The sequence below is a fragment of the Microchirus variegatus genome (assembly GCF_963457635.1).
Source record: "Microchirus variegatus genome assembly, chromosome: 3".
In the NCBI taxonomy this organism is placed as follows: Eukaryota; Metazoa; Chordata; class Actinopteri; order Pleuronectiformes; family Soleidae; genus Microchirus; species Microchirus variegatus.
The window spans coordinates 15,727,425-15,740,938 of record NC_139804.1 but is presented as its reverse complement, the minus strand read 5'-3'; the positions used below and the strand labels follow the sequence as shown (position 1 = coordinate 15,740,938).

Sequence of the window (13,514 nt, the reverse complement as noted above, 5' to 3'; positions counted from 1 at the left end):
TATATTCCAAAAAAATACCAAGACAATTCATTAAATTAACTCAACATATATTTTCTGTTGTATTTTGGATGGATATAATATGGCAAACTGAGCTACTAACCAGAGGCACAAAGAATTCATAAAATTAAGATATTTCTTAAAATTAAGAAATTGTTGAATTTGCTGAAAGAGCTCCCAAATTGTGTGTCAAAAAGACATTTGAAAAAAGATTTGGATTCCATTAAAAGAGATGTAATATGTAATGACCCGGTAAGCTAACATGACGATTTTTTTTTTTTTTAACATTAGTTTATGAATTCTTTGTTTCTTGATTTTTACCCACATTTCTGAATGTCACGTTGACAACTGACAAGTACATTGTTAAAAAAAATAAAAATATAAAACACATGACCCAACAGCTCCACCAACCATTACTCTCTAGTGGTTAAATGTGTTAAGAATGACCTATGTGTGTTTACACTCAGCGCAGGCCGGTGGGACTCTGTTTGTGTTTAATGAGTGTGTGAGCGCACGCAAAAATGTGGACACACTCATCTAATGGCACACACATGAGAGCAAGAGGGCAGCTCTTGTGGTGTAATTAGCTGAACTGAATCTTGTAAATGCAGCTTTTACAGTTGAAAGAGGGAAAGGAGAACATCATGTGTGTGAAGTAGGGTCATGATGCACAGGCTTCTCCACCGACTGACTGCTGATGACGCCCTAAAAAGTCTGACATCCTGTTCTCACAGTTCAAGTCAACAACATAGAAAGAACACTAAAGAGAATTTAAGAGTCACCAGAGCAGAACAAGAACTCCACGCATTCCCGTGTAAATGTTTCATGGCCCTGACAGCACTGCTGCTGCTGCTGCTGCTCAAAAGACTTTAGGAAATGAAGTGGGGGAAAAAGAGAGATAGACAAATGTGCTGATGAAGTGAATAGCTGTGTGTGAGGATGACACCAATCGTATAAACGTGAAGCCAGGATGAGTGTTTTCTCAATGACCAATACTGGCTACCTCTAATGGAGCTGCCATTACTGTGAGGGTTGTTAGACAAAATTAAATGAATGTGTTAGTCTGATTAAAACCTTGTCAAATACATGTTACCATTGTACTAATAACGATTAATGGCGTGTTCCATTTATATCCAAAAAAACGGAATTTCCAAGGTCGATGGGCGTTCCTTTCAAATTCTTTACCTGTTGTTATCACTAACAATGGCTAACCCCGGTTGATCTCACTCCTAAATCCTTCTGATTTCCGAATTCTGATTTAAATAGAACACAGCATAACACCAAGGGTTATGTCATTTAGAGTTGAGTTTCTATGTTCAGCTGGACCCAAACAAGCTGACACATTCTGTACATGCTCCACACTTTCTGCTCCTTGGTTTTGACCCAGAAATAATCAGAAAATCGATGAGGGAAACAGTGACTAATCGATGATAGAAAGACGTGGTACAAACTAGCCACAAGCTAAATTTCCAATTTGAACTCATGGTCCATAATATTCAGAAAATACAGAAATGGATTATTTAAATGTGTCTCCTTTTCCCTTCAACTCTGCTATGATTCAATAAATAAAATACTGTGTGATATAGGGCTGCAACGATGATTCGATTATTATTCGATTACTAAATTAATTGCTGACTATTTTGATAATTGATTAAACCGTTTTTCAACAATTTTCCAACAATTTTTCAGCTTCTTAAATGTAAATATGTTCTGGTTTCTTTGCTCCAAATACAAACACAGATACATAAATTAAATATTTTGGTTTTATGGACATAACAAGACATCAGGTTTGGCAAACACTGATCAATTTATGGACCAAACAAGTACTCGATTAATCATGAAAATAATCGTTAGTTGCAGCCCTACTGTGACATACTGACATCACTGTAACTTTCTAAGCTCTCAAATAAAACCTATCCTAGAGTGTAATTTCTGTATTTCACTGTAGGTTTATTTTAATGGCGTCTGCTTTTTGAGACTTCATGGAGCATTTTTTTGTAAAAACCAAATTTTCACTGCACTAAACACAAACACAAGTTGAAGTAGAGAAATTCTTCATGGAGCTTGTGTTTCAACTTCTTGGAGATGCCACCACAGTAACGGTGCTTTTACTTACTTCCCATACTTTGCTCAATTGATCTATATTTGAACTAAATGGTGTGCGTCACATACACCCAGGAGGAATTAAGCAGACAGACCTGCTGATCCCATCAAGAAGTGACACAGGACAGAGGAATGTGGCGTGATGCATTTTTCCATCTTGCAGGGTTTTTATTTTTTATTTTTCTCTCTTTAAATTACACAATGTGTAAATTATGTGTCATGTGAGGACATCGATTCCCGTAAAGTGGCCGTTTCTGTTTGGCTTCGGTTAATACGTAGCATTAGAGTTAGTGTTCACTAAATCATGATTTAGCAACCCCTAATTTAAAACCCACCAGTTACACCACTTTTACTAGCAATTGTATAAAGCGAAGGAATTGTATACACCTTCCCCTTAGATCATTGGTTCTCAAAGTGTGGCCCGGGGGCCAATGGCGGCCCGCAGAAACATTTCTGGCGGCCCGCAATGAATTACAGTTGATAGTTTTAATCCAGGAGCTACTAAGCTTGTTAAATGTTTATTGGACATTACTGGATACAGACCAATAAGTGTAAACAAAAATACTGGGTATTTATCTAGTTTCTATATGGTGAATTTTAGTGTATTATTGGGTTATAAGCTGGTAATAAGCAGGTAGCTACAGCCCACTAGCTGTTTACCCAGTAAATATGGTAACAGAAATGTGTTACTTGGTATTAACCTGTAATTAGAAGGTAAGAACAATGGCCAAAATACTGGGTAATTACCCAGTAAATTATAAAGCGTTATTATATCAATTCTTAAATTACATTATATTAACGCTTATATTACTTAAAGCTAAACTGTAGAACTGCAATCTGGTCATTAAAATTAGTACAAGTACAGTTTTTTTTCCTTCGGCAGCCCTCAGTCCAATGTTGGGTTCCTAAATTGGCCCTCAGGTATTAAAACTTTGAGAACCCCTGCCTTAGATGGTGTCAACCTAGCCTCGCTAACAGAATGAAGCACAAAGATAACGATGGTTTGTTTAGAGAAAATGATGTCACTACAGGAGGAGACAGAACTCTCTCAGACTCCTTTGATCAGTAAAATGACACAGATATTTATTATTTCCGCTGTGACTAAATAATCAAAATCACAGACTTTCTAGCGCCGAAAATGGAGAACAGCTCAGCTGAATGGGGCTCCGCCTCCATTTGTTCAAGTTTGCATTTCTTTGAGATATTTTGCCACAGCGTCCATACCAGAGAGTAATTCCTAAGGCTTTAGTGTGGTTTAGTAATTACTAAATCATGAATTCAGTAGAGGCTTAAATTGGTGCAACTCCACCCAGACCATTACATTGCCGTTTAGCCAAGCTGAAATGTGAAATGATTTCCACCAAACCCCAGATCATGAAATGAATTCTCTCTGTTGTTTCTCAACCGTTCTCAGGCCCAACACCACCCTGCTGGAACCCAGCAGCCCAGAGACGTCCTCAGCCGTGGCCACAGTGGAGGACTGGCTGCAGGCCATCGGCATGGAGAGATACATGGACAACTTCACAGCTGCAGGCTACACCACTCCAGAGGCCGTGGTCCATATGACACAAGAGTGAGTAGGAACGACAAGCAGACAAGTAGAGAGAAAGCAAAAACTAAACCAAACAAAACTTAGTCTAAACAGAGAGGGTTCAAGTTAAAATAGAGTAGGATAACAACATTGTATGATGTAACAGTTCTGAGGAAACCTTAGAATATTAATTTCATGACTTAATTGTATTTATTGCACCGACTCCTTTTTTTGCTGAGCGGTAACTGAATATATTGCTCCTACTGTGTGAGTAGGGCGTCCCGTGACTTTTCAAATAATAATGTAACTAGCAGCGTTTTTTTAACTTCTGTGTCCTAGATGCAGCAGGCTTAGTCCAAACACAAATTATGAATTCTATTTGGTCAAGAAGAGGGGAAAAGTTGCCACCTGTCTGTAACATTTATAGTTTTTCAGTTCTTATGATGTGAGGATCAGAAGTGCTGCGTTGGCATGTGGAATTCCTCGTACAGCAGTAAAACTGCCAGACTGGTTTCCCCTGGAAAGCTGTAAAATTAATCATGTGTTTCAGGCCTTCGTCTGTTTGTTATTGTTGTCCGCCGTCCTAAAAGGCCTCCTATATTTGTTCTATTTTTCAGGGACATGGCTCGCATTGGTATCTCCTCAGCAGCCCACCAGAATAAGATCCTGACCAGCGTCCAAGGAATGCTGTCCCAAATGCAACAGATGCAAGGCAGAATGGTTCCTGTCTGACAAGATCCCAACAACGGCAAAATGGAAGCGACTTTGTTTCTTATGGGGGGGGGGAAATAAATAAATAAATAACAAAAAAGAAGAAATATAGAAAAAAAAAAGAGACAAACAAACTATGAAGAAATAGTTTACCTCATCCGTGCACTTTAAATTGGATCTAAACAAAAGAGAATGAATTGATGAAGACGAGAAAAAAAAGTGGAGAAAATTGCACTTTTTTTTTTATCAGACCTTTACCTTGCCCTTTTTTTGTTGTTGTTTTGGAGAATGGGGCACTGCTGTCTGCAGCATTTATGGATAGATGAAGGGATGGATGGAAAAGTGCTTCCGAAAGGCCAATCTGGAGTGCCTTTAAGGGTCTGGAAGGAAAAGCAAGGAGGAGGGGAACCACACCTTTCTTCCTCATCAAGGGCAGAATGTTGTTTCTGGAACTTTCTTTCTGGAATAATCCGCAGAGCAGATTTTCTTCCTTTCTTTCCATCTTTTTTTTTATATCCTGTGACTGTGTTTATTGTACATTAAATTTGTTGCTGTGGAACTTGCCGGCTGCCCCAGCCACCTTTGTTTGCTCTCTAAGTTGGATCTGTTTGGTATCTCGCAAACAAAATCCTGCACGTCAAGATATAACCAGGACATCTCTGAGAGGTTGAGGATTTATTCCAAGGGGAGATGGCAGTGCAGGAGGGGGCTTACTTTGCGGCGCTTGTTGTATTTTTTTTTTCTTTCCCTCAGTTCTGGCCTTGTTTTTCTCCCAGAACGCCATATTTTGTTGCCCTCTGGACGTTGCTGAGGTTGTTTTTGATCTTCCAGAGGAGACTTCCCACTCCCCTGCACCCCCACTCCTCCCAAAAAGCTCTCCCACACCTCAGAAAAACACACAATTTGGATTCTTCCACTCATCTTGCAATGGGAATCGAAGCTGTGCTACTGCGGGACCTAGCGTCTCCTCCTCACCACTGTTGATGGACAGCTGTTTGGACCAGTTGATATGCCTTTTTACGGACTGGATGCCAGAATGAAGGAATTTATTGGCAGGATTTACAAGGACAAAACTATCCAACAAAGGCAAAATGGATGCCAAGTCCATCAGAATCATCAGCGTTGTCATCGCCAAGAAAATACATCCACCTTTACTCACACCATCATCAAGGTATTTTTTGTCTTAATACTATTTATTTTGCAGCATGAACCTAAGCATTACATATATATATATATATATATTATATAATTCATGTTAAAGAAAAAAAGTGCAAAATATGTGGGGAAAAGAAGAACAACATTTGAAAAGGGAAATATTAAATAAATTGGTGTACAGCATTTTCTTAGAACCTACAAGTGAAAAGCACCCCTTCCTCAAAACTGAACAAAACATAAATTGCTTGGACCTTCAAATGTAGTATTTACACTGCAAAAACAGCCCTTCTTAAATGTATTTACAATTTATTGTTTCAAGAAAAATAATCGGCAAATTCTGCTTGGCAGGAAATACTCAAAACTACCTTGTAAATCAAATCAATGTACCTTATGAATCAGGAAAAGGGCCAAAAACTAGATGAAAACTGGCCACAATTCAAGAATGCCTTCCTCGTTACAAGGAAGGAAATTATGTGAGAAATGTTGACTTTGAAAATGTATCCCTTAGAATTTTGTATATTTGCAAACACACACCAAGCAGAATTCTGTACACATACTTAATACACTCCAGTGTCCAGAAGGAGCTGTTGGGATTTCATGCAAGCCAGTTTTAGCTTGTTACTGGTAATTAAAGGTAAGCTGTAATATTTTATATAGACAAAGTGAGATATTTTATTTTATTATATATTTTTTCGAGTGCAAAACTTGCTTGACAAGATTGTTTTCCTATTTAGGCAAAAAAAAATAGGAACAAGTTCCCAGAAATCATGCTTATTGTAGTTTTATAATTTTTTTCCCCCAGTGTATTTATTAATTTGTTACGTTTTTAATGTTTTCTCTTAACACAGTTCTCACCAATTGGTCCTGGCTCAAAATGTGATGCTCTTACTAATGCTCAACTACACTTCTTTCTTTTTTGTAAGATAGACACAATCCCCTCCGTCTCTCCACCTAAAAGTTTCAATAGTGAACAAGACTCAAATGCGTCATTTAGGTTCCTTATCCTGCGTGTTCGGATCAATTCTATTGTACTTTTTGTTGCTATACCCATAGAAAATCACATATTTATTGAATTGATTGTACTTCCCTTTATCACTGTAGCACGCTTATAATATAATCAACCAACAGGTATTGTCACACTCATAAAAATAGATGGCTCTTAACCCCACCTCAATCTCTGGCCCCATCAGCTCCACTAACTGTTAATGAACATGCAGGTCATGCCACTGCAGGCAGCCAGAGCAGATCAATAACAGCCACAGGTCTGTGATCAGTCTGCAGTCCTGCTGCTGCTCGTATGCTAATGAAAAGAATGAATCGACTGCTGACCTGCAGTCAGACGCACAGAGAGCACAAGAGTTTAAAAAAAAACTCCCAGAAAACAAAAGAATTGTAGTGAAAAAAAAGGCCCCGCAAAACATATACAAAACATATTGTCCTGAAAACAGGAGGATCTTAATAAATGAAAGTTCATCATCAACTACTTTGTTCTCACTTTCTGATTGAGTCGACATGTTGTAATTTAGCAAAACCTATTGGAAATAGATATTTAATCAGTAGCATTTAAAAATGTCATTAAGATGAGACAAGTACTAAATACATTTCTATGTACATTAGGAATCTAAGTGGTTCATGTTAAATAGTAAAATAGAAGTAGTAGATTTAGAAGGAATGTGTTTTTTTAGAATTGTATATTATTAATGAATTAAAATTATACTCCCTTATTTCACAAAGTTAACAGTTCTTTTAAAAATACTGTAAATCTTTCATTTAAATCCAAATCTACATTTAAATCAAATCATTTTATCCGATTTTATTAATAGTTGGTATCTTCTATTATAATAATAATAATAATAATAATATTGCATTATATTTGAAGGCGCCTTTCAATACACCCAGGGTCGTCTATATTGTACATTCATAAATGTGGAAATGCATGTTTATTATTTACTGTTAAGGCTGCTGTGGCAACTTATATTTTCCCATTGTAGGACTAAAAAAATTATAATTTATTTATTGCTCTTTTTGAATTGTTGCATGAACGCAATAGTAGTAACAGGAGATATAAAAAAAAAATTTGCTTCATTTAATAAAAAATAAGTAAAATAAAAAAATGCTGTACAAGGCTTTTTAATGAAAGAATATGATAAATAACGGACTATAATTCGTCATCAGCTGCTTGAGTCAAGTTGTAGACTTTACAAAGGATTGATGTGTGTTAGCATTAAAAAAAATATGGTGCGGTTGTGCGGCTGTTAAATCCATATAGAGTAATCATCTAATACAAACACTCATTCAGCGCGAGTTGTCGTGCCTTTTGATCTGTGCCAATAAGCCAAGGGCATGTTTCATGTATTATACACACATCAGCATGTGGCGCGCACAAGTTAATACATCTTCGTTGCCACAAAATCCATATTTTGCCCCTGTAGTGCTGCTGCTGGCTTTATCTGGACAATTTTGTTTTTTGCGAATGAGTCGAATGTTCCACTGAGCCGGAGCTGGAGCAGGAGCTGGAGCTTGGAGAGCCGTATTGTTGCTCAGGACTGGATGCCAAGCTTAAATTGTTTACATTCAAAACCGCCGTGACTGATGCAGCCTCTTCTTTTCTTTCTCCCCAGCTGCTGCCGTCCATCGAAAACACGATCCCAGGCTCAACTGGAGCTCTTCCTCTTTTGTCTTCCTCCTCCTGCCAGACCGGTCCTCCCCAGCTCTCCTCTCCTCCGACACAGAGATGACAAACCCATCGTGTCAGCTTGACAAACCAGCCACCCGCCTGTTTTGCGGTGGAATAACTCTGACTGATTTCACAGCGCAAAAACAAGAGACAATGAGAAGAATGTAATATAATAGAGAAGCCCTGCTCCAGCAGATAATGTGCTTTTATTTTGAAAGTTTCATTCTATTTTGTGATTTTTTTTTTTTATGCCTTTGTTCTGTCTGCATGTAAAGTAACAAGTGTTTGAGTGCGTGAAGATGATATGTGTGTGTGTGTGTGCGCGCGTGTGAAAAAGTCTTTGAAGTACTGTCAGTAACTGTGTCTGTATTCATGCCATTGTTGAGGAGGAAGAGATAACAGAGTTGTATTGTTTTTACATATTAGAACAACCCTGAACCTTTTTTTTTTTTTTAGCTTTTGTGTCAGAAAATTTAATAAAAAAAAAAAAAAAAAAAGGTTTTATTTTCTCCTGCTGCTGTCCCGTTGTGCAAAACTCTACCCGGCAACAGCATTTTTATCATACGGCTTTCTGGAATGCGACTCATTTCTTCTCTGGCAGTCACTGCAGCTTTCAAATGGACAAAAATGTAGACTTGAGTTTCTGGACACGTCGGATCGACTGTATCTCACTGTTGAACTTGTGAGCATTTTAAAAGAGAAAAGAAGGAGAAGGAGAAACCTGCTGGTTCATTTTTTTTTTGTTCCAGAGCACATTATACCACTACAGGTTTAAATCAATGGACGTTATTCATTGTGTTGGATTATCTCTTAGAAATATACTTATGTGAATGTTTTTGAACTCATAACTGCTTCATGTAATTCAAGAAGACACCTCCGCCCTTAATACAGCTCTACTGCTCTTCCCTGTTTTGGCAAAGATTTTAGTTGTTGTTGTTGTTTTTGTTTTAGCTATCATAAAAAAGGACCTGTTTGGAATTATGCAAGATACATTAGAAAGGAGAAGGAAACCAGAATGTACTGTAAAATACTTTTTTCCTTTACTTAAAATGTCAAAAGATTTGAAAAAAAAAAGGTTTAAAAAAACAACAACAAAACTTCCGTTATTGTTTTCTCATTGTATGCCTTCCAATGCCATATGATCTAGCCATGTAGATCTAACATTCTCTCAATCTTTTTTTTTGACACAATCCTATTTTTTGGGCTTCTTTTTTTGTTTTATATTTGTTTTTTTTGGTCAAGGAGCTCTAGGTACATGTAACTTATGTCATTTATTTATGTCCTTTTATATCTAGTTTGTAAAATAATAGCCTAAAGTGAAGAAAATAAAGGGGGTGCCAAGTGCATTCTTATTAAAGTAGAAACCATATGATAATATCCCCGTCTGTCATTGACACACACACACACACGCACACACACACACACACACACACCCACTCTGCATTGACGTCCATTCATTTAACCATAACCATAACCAATTAAACAGTCAAACTTAACCAGTTTTTCAGTAATGGACCAGAATTTGGTCCCCATGACAACTATTGTTTATGCCAGAAAAGATCTAAAGAGGTACCAAATACAACACACACACACACACACACACACACACACACACACACACACACACACACACACACACACACACACACACACACACACACACACACAGACAGACATGCTAAAGTCATCAGTAGTTTCATCAGTCTTGCAGGTATTATGTGTGTGTGTGTGTGTGTGTGTGTGTGTGTGTGTGTGTGTGTGTGTGTGTGTATGTGTAGATCTGATTACCTATTATTCATTGATTGCTGTATTATATGATTGCATATAATGAAAGGGTCGCGTAACAGAAGGGAGAGGCCATGGTAGAACATCACTTTCTTGGCAGTACATTCATTTCCTAATTTTCCTCCGTCACTCCTGTAACTTCACCACACACACACACGTACACATGGTGAAAAGGGCACAGTGTTGGCAGTTAGTGTCCTTGACAGCCGATATCATGACTCCAAGACTTGGCCCTCCGCTCCTCTCGGTCCTTGAGGCAGCAGTAAGCACTGTTCACATTGGCAGTGTGTGTGTGTGTGTGTGTGGATTCATGTGTGTGTTTAATCAGTACAACATCTGTTTCCTGCACTCATTTCCCGCAGCGATAAACCGCTGATTGTCCTCAGTCTTTGATAAGGGCCCAAGAGAGAGACGGGGGGAAAGAAAAGGACAGTTTTAGAAACGGTGCAAGGGCGAACGTTGAGCCAAATGGCATTTAACACATGTCCTGAGAAATCACCAGCACAAGGCATGCATACATTAAAAGCTCTGAAGTTTGCTGTGGAAGATGGTTATCAGTCCTGGAGGGGAAAGTTTGCCTCCTTCACAGAATTTTGGCAAGCTCATAGGGGACAACAGATGAAGATCAGTGAGGCACAAGATGGAATGGATTGTTTTTATACTATAGTTAGTAGGCTATAGACCTTTCATTTAAATAATATATAAAGTACGTATGAGGGCTATACTTTGATCATCCATGGTGATTCTTACCATAGAACCTATCATTTGAAGTGTGCTTATATTATGTACTGACACATAGCACAGCATTTCCAAGCCTGAGAGATGAACTCTAGTCTCGGCGAACCCAGCCCAGGGTTCCCACACCTTGGTTGACAACAAATTCAGGGACTTTTCAAGGAGTTTCTAGGACCACTTCCTTCAAATTCAAGGGCTGAATGTGCTGATACAGCTTAAGATTGAAGGGCAACTTGTAAGAGCTGTTTCGCCCACTTGTGTCCACTTTTATTGATTTGAAGCATGCTCTGCAGAAAATCCTAATGAAGGGAACCAATCATAAAGCCCTGGCTGTGCTAGAGGTGGCGCCAACCCACGAAAAGCGACATCTTGCTGCTTTAGTTTTCATCCAACATGGCGGCTCCTGAAGAGCAGCTGTCTTCTGATTTGGCTGCAATGGATCAACAACTCCTGTGTGCCATACTGTAAAATCATTTTCCATGGACTTTGGTGCAGGGAGTTAGTGGTTTACAAAGTCACAGGTAACGTTTTGTTATGTTTGTGCAGACTTTTGTACCAGAACAACTCAAGATAGAACAACAAGATATGCAAAATACTTTGACCTGTTGTTGGCACAGGAAAAACAAGTTGTGATATCCAAAGTCTAAGTCCAGGAGGAAAGTAAAGGTTAAATAAAATAATAATAATGATTTTGAATCTCTGTGACAAATGTATTTGCAATCCATCTTATATTTGTCAAAACTTTTGAAATTTTGAAATGGATCCCTGCAGAGAGTGTACTCATTCTCTGGGCAACAAAAATGTCTGTACAGAATTTAATATTGTCAATCTAATCTAAGAGACCTACTGGCATTGTCATCCGTAGGGCAGCACTGCTTGCATGGGGGAAAAAAAAGATTGCATTTTGTTGAAAGAAATAGAGAATGAAGCAAAACAAAAGCAAACAAGATGGCGAGAAAAAAAATTTAATGTGAGAGGAAGAAAAAACAACTCAGACAGAGGGAGTGCAGGTCACATGGAAAGGAAACATTGGCTGTCTGCCAAACTGATCTAACCAGAGTATAAGTCGAGTTAGCCCTCTGTCGGTGAAGGCTGTCTACACTTCCCAACTGAAAGTCCTTTATTTCTCTCATAATAACTACAACACATCAGAATCAGAACACAACAATCTGTATAAGAAAAATACATACGCATCTGTTGTCGGACTAGTTTAAAACACCATGTTGTTCTTTCAAACAGACAGACCAGAACCAGGTTGCAAATGTGCTAATAAAGGCCTACTGATTCTGTCCAGCTGTCTGATCACCGGTTGAGCCCCTCCTCCCTCTCCTCCAGCACCGCTGCCTTACCCCCGATTTCAACTGGACGCGTTACAGCCGCAGCACGTCAGCGGCGCGGTCGCCGTTGCAAATAGCTTCCATTCTAATCAATGAGAGCATTTCCACTGGGCGCACTGCGGAACGTCTCAGCAGCGTCCCAGAAGCGGCTCGCCGCGCCAAAGCACTTAAGATAGGTAGCAGTTCTATTTTTGCCGTTGCCGCTGCTGAACCACGTAAATTTCAACATATTGCACCAGACAGGAAGTCTGACACAGACAAAGTAAAACACTTCCGCCCCCTTTCAAAATAAAACACAATACGCAAGTCATATACCCTATCACAACTTCACATCAAACATTACGTGCAGGCCCCTTGCATTTGGGTCTGGTCCCTTTGTTACCATAACAGAAAGAATCCTTGCAAGCCCAGCGTGCTCCTGTTTATTTAGTCCTGTTTTTGTGTTTGCAACATTTACGGTGTGTTTCCCCTGCGAGAAGCAACGCAAGAACCTAGCCCCGTGACTCCAGATGTGTGGAAGTGCAGGGTGGACCTGAGACGCAAGCGGTGTAAATTGGTGAAGCTGTGCGAATCAGATCGCAGTATGTCCAGTCTGCAACCAGTGTGTTTACCCGGCAACAAGAAATGCTATTTTGTGATTGGCTGATAGGTCGCTAAATCAAGACCGCTGTACGAAATAACTATACAGAGCAATCTGCCTTTGTATCATTGATTCATAGATTACTAATTCATGTGCAGTGACTTATCACTTATCAGCGTGAGAAAAGTGTGAAATTATTGAAATGTGTGTGTCTTGAATGTGTGGGACCTCCACCTACATCTGCACCTACATCTACAGTAACTTTTGTTCGGCTGGCTAGCTCAGACGTATTTGTCCCGCAACTGCATCTTCCGTTGATGCGAAAAACTCCATCACTGTGAGTGTTACTGCAGTCACTGTGAGGCTGCAGTAACACTGATAGAGGAAGAGGGAGAAAGAGAGCAGAGCTGTAACTAATGTTATTAAATTGCGACCAAAATGGTGAACATTCAGCTTCTCTACATGTTTGTTGAACAGGGGGGTTGATATTGGTGCCTTTACATTACTATTCTGTACAAACACTGACAGACAGTGATATTCAGATGCTTTGTAACACAACAAAGTTACAAGACATATTTTTTTTATTGTTTCACACACACTTTAATCTCAGGTCTGACTGGGGTCTCTGATCAGGCTCAAGGTGAAACAGATCTTAAAAGGGAGTTTGCCACAAAGTCCATTTACCATAATTATCAAAGCTGGGTTGAACAGGTAGAACCACAAAATGCACAACCTAGTAATGAAAAATTCAAGGTTTAGTAAGACACTCAATGGCAGAAATATCTGAAAAAACAGCATGTAAATTTGTAGTCAGTAGTCAGAAAAATGGTCTACATAATGCTCGGAAGTCGCACAAAAGATAAGAGGAACACTGGATTCGAAGGACAATCAGGAAAGGGCAGA

The 13,514-nt window shown here is 39.0% G+C and overlaps 1 protein-coding gene across 1 annotated transcript in view; it reads left to right on the top strand.

The window, feature by feature from the left end:
* epha4l (eph receptor A4, like) overlaps positions 1-4,363 on the top strand; it is a gene marked incomplete at both ends in the record, with an annotated part of 62,200 nt that extends 57,837 nt beyond the window's left edge. Inside the window, 2 exons of the mRNA XM_083886273.1 lie at positions 3,515-3,673; positions 4,249-4,363. Of these exons, the coding sequence (XP_083742399.1) occupies positions 3,515-3,673; positions 4,249-4,363 (274 nt within the window). The remainder of the gene's footprint in view (positions 1-3,514; positions 3,674-4,248) is intronic.
* Positions 4,364-13,514: the final 9,151 nt, after the last annotated feature.